The sequence below is a fragment of the Mustela erminea genome, chromosome 18 (assembly GCF_009829155.1).
Source record: "Mustela erminea isolate mMusErm1 chromosome 18, mMusErm1.Pri, whole genome shotgun sequence".
NCBI classification, from domain to species: Eukaryota; Metazoa; Chordata; class Mammalia; order Carnivora; family Mustelidae; genus Mustela; species Mustela erminea.
The window spans coordinates 9,031,844-9,040,527 of NC_045631.1; the positions used below are offsets into that span (position 1 = coordinate 9,031,844).

General features: G+C 41.5%; 1 protein-coding gene across 1 annotated transcript; it reads left to right on the forward strand.

Annotated features, from left to right (window-relative positions):
- Window positions 1–7,096: 7,096 nt before the first annotated feature.
- On the forward strand, window positions 7,097–7,721 carry LOC116577180 (zinc finger protein 134-like). The gene has a single exon (XM_032320048.1). The coding sequence runs from the start codon at window positions 7,134–7,136 to the stop codon at window positions 7,662–7,664; it is 531 nt and encodes a 176-aa protein (XP_032175939.1). The 5' UTR covers window positions 7,097–7,133; the 3' UTR covers window positions 7,665–7,721.
- The last annotated feature ends 963 nt before the right edge of the window (window positions 7,722–8,684 follow it).

Genomic DNA, 8,684 nt, shown 5'->3' on the forward strand with positions numbered 1-8,684 from the left:
TCAGGGTCCTGGGATCGAGCCCCGCATTGGGCTCCCCGCTCCGGGGGGATTCTGCTTCTCCCTCTTTCTCTGCCTGCCTACTTGTGATCTCTATCAAATAAATAAATAAAATCTTTAAAAAAAAAAAAAAGACTGGTGTCAGAAAAGTTCAAATGTCTGAGGAATCAGGAGTGAAACTAGAAACTCAGACATTCATTGATCTGCGACTATTTACCCCCATCTGCATTGTTTTTTTCTGTATGGGCTATATTCTCATCAGTCTTTCCCAGTGATGACAAATACATCTCCTGGCAATTCCAAATTAGTATGGCTCTAAGCATATACAACCCCAAGGAGAATACTTCTTTCTAAATATCTCCAGCAAGGGGCGCCTGGGTGGCTCAGTTGGTTGGGCGGCTGCCTTCTCAGGTCATGATCCTGGAGTCCCGGCATGGAGTCCCATATCGGGCTCCCTGCTTGGCGGGGAGTCTGCTCCCGCTGACCTCTCTCCTGTCATGTTCGCTCGCTCTCTCTCAAATAAATAAAATCCTTAAAAATATACATCTCCAGCAAAATCCCAAGGCTATTTCTGAGCTTTGCTTGAGATCATGCTGATTGATCCTGAACACTATTGATTCAGTTTTTCAAACTGGAATACAAGAAGTAGAGTAGATAAAATTATTACATCCATTAAATTTATTGAAGCATATCCTTATTGGGAAATGCACATTGAAGTACATAGAGGGATGAAAACAATGCACATTCTTACTCTCAATGCAGAAAAAGTATGTATACATAGAGTAAATGATAAATGATATCCTTTGCTAATACAACTTCTGTAAGTTTCAGATTATTTCCAAGTAAAAACATTTTAGGGCACCAGGGTGGCTCAGATGGTTGAGCATCTGCCTTTGGCTTGGGTCATAATCCTGGGTTCGTGGGATCAAGTTCCACATTGGGCTCCCTGCTCCTTCCGGAGCCTGCTTCTCCCTCTCTGCCCCTCTCTGTCTCATGAGTAAATAAATAAAATCTTTAAAAAACTTTTTAAAGTAGAACAATACATTAACAGGACCCCAAATCAGACCCCCGCTATAACATATGTAAACAAAAGGGAAAAGTACAGACAATGCAACTATGTTAAAAGACTTCTTTTTTTTTTAAAGATTTTATTTATTTATTTATTTGACAGAGATCAGAGGCAGGCAGAGAGAGAGAGAGGAGGAAGCAGGCTCCCTGCTGAGCAGAGAGCCCAATGTGGGGCTCAATCCCAGGACTCTGAGATCATGACCTGAGCCAAAGGCAGAGGCTTTAACGTAGTGAGCCACCCAGGCACCCCAAAAAGACTTTTTTCTATCTTACTTTAAATCTAAGTATCCAAAGATTACCCATTAATAAGTTTTTGAATGGAAAAGATTCTTTCACATTTAACCAGGAAAAAAAAAAACAATTATTTTTTAAATTCTTCAAAACCATTTAGAAAGATTAACATCACAGTAGGAAAAAAAGTGCAGAAAATTTGCATAGACCCTTAAAAACTATATATAAATTTTTAAGAAATATAAAAAAAATAGGCTCAGGTCTTCTAATAATTAAATGATCAAAATATATAAAGATGAAATAATAGATAAAATGAGAAAGAATGACAATCAGATCATTTCTAATATTGGGTAAAGGGAATAGCTATGCCTATCATGGTTTCTACTGTAGCCATCAAAACAAACTATATAGTAATTAGAACTCTCTTAAACTGGTGGTTGAGTTGCATATTGGTCAAACACCTCTGGAAAACTGTTTAGTGATACATAATTTGAATATATGCAGGGACTCTGGCCAAGCCATTTTATAGGTTGGCCCATACTTAAGATATTGAAGGCATGTGCACCAAAGGAAACCAGCAAGAATGGTATGGTTGCCTCAATGCTAATGGCCCCACCCTGGAAACAAAGCAGATGTCCATTAACAGCAGAGCTGATAACCGTGGTATATTCATAAAAAGAATAACACATTGCAGCAAGAATGAATGAATCGCTCGGTGAAACATGGATGAGTGTCACCAATATAATCTGAGTAAAAGAAGCCAGACACAGAATAATTCCTGCTGTATGGTTCTAAAATTTTTTTTAAGATTTTATTTATTGGGGCACCTGGGTGGCTCAGTGGGTTAAAGCCTCTGCCTTCGGCTCAGGTCATGATCTCAGGGTCCTGGGATCGAGCCCCGCATCGGGCTCTCTGCTCAGCGGGGAGCCTGCTTCCTCCTCTCTCTCTGCCTGCCTCTCTGCCTACTGTGATCTCTGTCTGTCAAATAAATAAAATCTTAAAAAAAAAAAAAAAAAAGATTTTATTTATTTATTTGACAGAGAGAGATCACAAGTAGGCAGAGAGACAGGGGGAAGCAGGCTCCCTGTTGAGCAGAGAACCCCATGCGTGGCTCGATCCCAGGACCCTGGGATCATGACCTGAGCCAAAGGCAGAGGCTTTAACCCACTGAGCCACCCAGGCGTCCCTCTGCTGTATGGTTCTAAAAACGCAAATTTATAAAAACAGGCAGTACTAATCTGTGGTGTTAAAAACTAGATGATGGTTGGTTCTCGCAAGATAGAATGGATCGTGGTTGGGGGACTCTGAAGAGATGGGCTTCTGGGTTTTGTTTTCTTTTCCTCAAACTCAGTTGTAGTTACAAGGTCATATTCACTTTGTGATACATCACTGAGTATTAGAGCTGTGATTTATGCCTGTGTTTTTTGGTATGCATGTTATACTTTGATAAATGTATTTGAATACATTTTTACTATTAGGACAAAGAAGGTAAATTATGAGACTTTGCAATCTTAATATCATTTCCATTTTAGTCATGCAAAGGATTCCAAGCTGAAATGTTTCAATTATTCAGCTTACATCAACAAATATATAGATATATATTTTTATATATGTATATTTTTGAACATCCACAACTATCTGATAATGTCGTTTGTAGAAAAAGCACAATTATGTTTATAGTTTGCTGCATCCATAATCTTTTTTTTTAAAGATTTTATTTATTTTTTTGACAGAGAGAGATCACAAGTAGGCAGAGAGGCAGGCAGAGAGAGGAGAGAAGCAGGCTCCCCACTGAGCAGAGAGCCCGTTGCAGGGCTCGATCCCAGGACCCTGAGATCATGACCTGAGCTGAGGCAGAGGCTTAACCCACTGAGCCACCCAGATGCCCCTGCATCTGTAATCTTTTAGTTGAAAGTTGAGCTAGCTATCCACACCCATCTGTGTAGTGAAACTGCTTTCCCAGAAGAGTCCAACCTGTGACTAATTAGTAGAGACATCAAAAAAGTCATTTCTTCATTATCTCTGTAAAACATTAGATTTCTTAGAAGCACATGCCATCTCTCATTTTGGGTTTTTCTTTTTTTTTTTTTTTTTAAGATTTTTAATTATTTATTTGACATTGACAGTGAGAGAGGGAACACAAGCAGGGGGAGTGGGAGAGGGAGAAGCAGGCATCCTGCTGAGCAGGGAACCCGATCCTGGGCTTGACCCCAGGACCCTGGGATCATGACCTGAGCTGAAGGCAGACGATTAATGACTGAGCCACCCAGATGCCCCTCATTGTAGGCTTTTCTTTCATTAGTTTCTGTGACCTTGTTATCAGAAAAGATTTTATGTTCCAGGATCACAGAGAGGGCATACTTATAACTATTCTGTTTGCTACAGTGGCCATGGAGACAAGGCCCATGTGTATTCCCTGGATCCCAGCAATGACCATTCCTTGATGTAATGGAAAATCTGCTGTGAGCCAGAAAGTCATGGATCCTCTCCTGGGGAGTCCTGGTTAGTACCTGAAAAGAGACCTGCACTGGGAATTGTGGAGGCTGAATACAGTCACAGTCCCTGCATCTGATGCTTGAAGTCCACAGGCAGTCAGCAGGGGAAGATCACTAACAAGTTGGAATCCCATTAGCAGGAGCCAGGACCTCATACAGTCAGACTGAAACCTACATCCATTCTTCTTGCCTCTGACCTTGGTGACCAGGGCGTCCTACAGAAGGCAAGGCCCTTCATCCTGGAGCTAAATACACATCTGCATCCCACGAATCAGAGAAACTGAAGGAAAAATCCAAAGAAAGACAAAGCAAGTGCAGGTCTAGCTTCTGCTTCAGGCCAGTGAGGCGAGTCATTGGTTTAGCAACAATGTGCATGTGTGTATGTGTCCCTTTTTTTCATTTCATTGTAAATTCTAGGCTTTAAAATTCACTAAGGTTAAGGTCCTTTGGAAATTATATATAAGCTAACTACAGAGCAACATATTTACTGTTGATATCAAAAAGCCTGTCACAAGTATAATTCAAGGGAACTGAACACCAGTGCTAAGTTTTTCATAATCTTAAACATGTGGAAGTAATATAACTTAGCAGATAAGTAAAATCATAAGTTTAGATTAACTAAGCCCTGAGGGAGAAAGCAAACCCAACTGTGATAGTGTGATTTATAATAAGAAATATATATATTTGGTCTTTGTCCTCATTTCTGGCAGAGTTCCTAAAACCCTTGGAATTTCCTAAGTGATGAGAGTGGTACCTTTTGTTGTGTTAATGACTTTTGGACAGCACCTAACAATGGGAGCTGCTTGCCAGGAGAACCATCCAGGTGGTTAGAAGGTTGGAACTGGCCCTACCCCCCTTGACCTTGGGAAGGGGACAAGGGCTAGAGGTCAAATCAGTCATCAGTGGCCAATGATTTAATCAATCGCACCTATGTAACAAAGCCTCCATAAAAACCGAAACCCAGGTTGGTGGGAAGTTTTGGGGAAGGTGGTGTGCTTGGAGGGGATAGGGAACCTCTATGCCCTTTCCCCACCCCTTGCCCAGTACATCTCTTCCAACTGGCTGTTTGTGAGTTAAATCCTTTTGTAGTCAACTGGTGCTCTTCTAAGTGAAATGCTATTCTGACTTCTGTGAGTGGCTCTAGCAAATTAATTGAACCCAAGGAGGGGGTCACTGGAACCTCCAATCTATGGGGGGGGGGTTGGTCAGAAGAACAGGTGACAACCTGGATTTGTGACTGGCAACTGGAGTGGGGGGACAGTCTTATAGGACTGAGCCCTTAGCCTCCTCTGGAATCTGAGGCTATCTCCCGGTCCTCGTATCAGAATTAAGTTATAGGACACCCATCTGATGTCTAAGGACTGCTTGGATGTATATGAAAAAAAAACCTACACACTAGAATTGGTGATCAGAAACATGCCAAATATTACAAAACAAGAGAATGCATGCTTACTCAGGAAGAAGCATCTGGCTCTTTTTCAACCAAAATCATCAAGCCAGTCTGATTTGTTTACAGAGCCACCTCGGTTATGGGCAATTGGTTCTTATGGAAAAAAAAAAAAAAAAAAAAAAAAAAAAACCTGTAAACTAATGTTTCTTTTCTTTTCTTTTTAAAAATATTTTATTTATTTATTTGACAGAGAGAGAGATAGTGAGAGAGAGAACACAAGCAGGGGGAGTGGGAGAGGGAGAAGGAACCCGATGCGGGGCTTGATCCCAGGACCCTGGGATCATGACCTGAGCTGAAGGCAGATGCTTACCCGACTGAGCTACTCAGGTGCCCCTAAGCTAGTGTTTCTATGAGAAGTTTTATTTTTGTATTCCTAAAAAGGCCATATTCAGAGAATTAGAGGTTTAGTTTCTCCACTGGGACTCTTAGAGTTTCCTTATATTAGATTTATAAAAAAAACTCCTACCATTCTCTAGAAATTAATCAGAATTCCTTTACCTAAAGTCTTTATAACTTAATTAATCCCCTCCAATTGTAGGGAAATATTTGAAAAACACACAGTAAGATAAATGTGTCTCATTTATAGACACAGATACGCAAATAGCTTGCAGCTTTTCACCAACCTTAACCACAAGTCAAAAGTAAACAATACAAAAGCTCACCTGTGCAGGTCTCATAGGACTGCTGTCCTTTTTGATGGATAGGAGACATTTTCTGGAGTTGTATGAAATCACATACAAACAAACCAATTTTCTGTCTTCTCCCACACATCAGTAGGTTCATCTGCTATCACCTGCCCAACATAGATCTGATCTGAGGAATTTTTTCTTTTCTTTTTTCTGTTCTCTTTTCTTCTTTCTTTCCTCCCTCCTTCCTTCTTTCTTTCTTTATCTTATATATTTATTTGACAGGACAAGCAGGGGGAGCAGCAGGCAGAGGGAGAGGGAGAAGCAGGCCCTCTGCAGAGTAGGGAGCCTGATGTAGGGCTCGATCCCAGGACCCCGGAATCATGACCTGAGCTGAAGGCAGCCCCTTCTCTGACTGAGTCTCCCAGTCACCCCTGATCTGAGGAATTTTCTAAAGCAGAAAAAAAACCTAGGGGGCAAGAATGGGAAGACTTATAGTGCTGTCAACAGTCCACTGTGGAAAAATCCTAGGAACATGAAGACTTGTTGAAAAGGTAGGGGGTATCATCTGATGGAAATTTGACTTTTTTACAAGATACCTCAAAGTGGGACAAGAGGTTTCAGATTGAAGTTTATCTTTATTTTACTACAGAGCCTTCAGGAAAGAGTCCACATATGAATGCACATGAATGAAGATCACAAAGAATTCTGACTTAATCATCCATTGAAAAGTTACTTCAGAAAGACAGTTTTAACTAAAGAACCACAGACCAACACTAACTATTTTATATAAGAACATTTGCCCTAGAGAGAAAATGTGAGTATGTCAACTTAGTGGGTCATGGGCATCCAGACTGGGTCAAACGTTATTCTGGGTGTGTCTATGAGAATGTTTCTGGATGAGATGAATACTTGAATCTACAGACTGAGTAGAGATTGCCCTATCTCAGGTGGGTAGGCCCCATTCAATCCACTGAAGATCAGAACTGAACAAAAAGGCTGAGTAAGAGGGAACTCCTCCTCCCTGTTGAGCTGGAACATTGGTCTTTGCTGGCCTTCACACTTGAGTAGAAACATCAGCTTTCCTTGGGTCTCAAGCCTGCCAATTATCAGACAAGTAGGCAGAGAAGCAGGGAGGGGTGGGGAGCAGGCTCCCCGCTCAGCAGAGAGTCCGATGTAGGGCTCGATCCCAGGACATCTGAGACCATGGCCTGAGCCAAAGGCAGACACTTAACTAACTGAGCCAGATGCCCCCGTGCCACCCAGATGCCCCCGTGCCACCCAGATGCCCCCGTTTCTTCAACTTTAATTGCTTATCAGCAAATTCATGCTGAAGACAAACCTTATGAGCACACTGACTGTGGAAAAGCCTTCAGGAAATGTGCACACTTTACTCAACTACTGAGAATTCATACTGGAAGAAACTTTATGTATGTCATGAATGGGGTAAAGCCTCCAGTCAGACATCAAAACTCACCAGACATCACACTGGATTCCTCACCAGAAGTCACACTGGAAAGAAGCCCTACAGATGTGGCAATTGTGGGGAAGCTTTTAGCAATAATTTATACCTTACTGTACATGAGGATCCATTCTGAAGAAAGGCCACGTAAATGCAATGAATGTGGGAAGGCATTCAGGAGTTTCCCAGATTTTGCCATCCATCAGAGAATCCATACTGGAGAGAAACCCTATGAATGTAGTGAATGTGGAAAATCAATTATTTGTACACAAAACCTCAGAGCACATCAGAGAATTCATGCAAGGAAGAAGCCATATACATGGCTTTACATGTAACAAATGTGGGAGAAACTTTAGAAATAAATCAAGCCTTACTGTACGTCAAAGAATTCATGAGAGACAAACTGCACATGCAGTGAATGTGGAAAGGCCTCCTTGTGCTCCTCATCTCTTCCTGTTCATCAGTGAATTCATACAAATGAGAGACCTTATGGGAGTAATGAATGCAAGGAACCATTCAGGCTAAAATCACACCTAATTGTTCACCACAGAATCCGTACTGTGGAGAAACTGTACCAATGTGCTGAATGTGAGGAAGTATTCACTCAAATGGTAAGTCTCACAGAGCGTGAGAAAATTCACATTGCATCCAAGCCATCTCAGAGTACCTACTGTGGGAAATCTTTGAGGAGTAATTGTACATCAAAAGACCCATAATGAAGAAACAACATAAATGAATGTAGGAAATTTTTTGCTAACATGTCACAGCTCAGTCTGCATAAATTCTCTCCTACTGGTGAGAAACCTTTCAAATGTAATCAATGTGAAAAAGTCTTCACCCAGTAATGCAGGCCTCAGTGCCCATCAAAGAATACATACAAGAGGGGCGCCTGAGTGGCTCAGTGGGTTAAACTTCTGCTCTTGGCTCAGGTCATGATCTCAGGGTCCTGGGATTGAGCCCTGCATTGGGCTCTGCTCAGCAGGGAGCCTGCTTCCTCCTCTCTCTCTGCCTGCCTCTCTGTCTACTTGTTAGCTTTGTCTGTCAAATAAATAAATAAAATCTTCAGTAAAGGTTCTTAACCTTGCTGTGCATCTGGGAACACATACGAGAGAGAAGGAAGATCCGGAAAGTTTTACCAGTGTATCACAACTTACCCTTCTTTGAAGAGTTCATATCAGGGAGAAGCCTTGTGCATGGAAGGAATGTGGGAACACCATCAGGAGTAATTCTGACTTTACTATACATTATGGAGTACACACTAGAGAAAAACTTTATAAGTGAATGTGGACAAGCTTTCAGATGTAGCTCGAGCCTTGAGATTACATCAGAGAACATAGCAAACAGTATGGCTATAA

Coding starts and splice junctions, on each gene's coding strand:
- LOC116577180 (XM_032320048.1), top strand. CDS start 7,134: ATGCCCCCGTGCCACCCAGATGCCCCCGTTTCTTCAACTTTAATTGCT.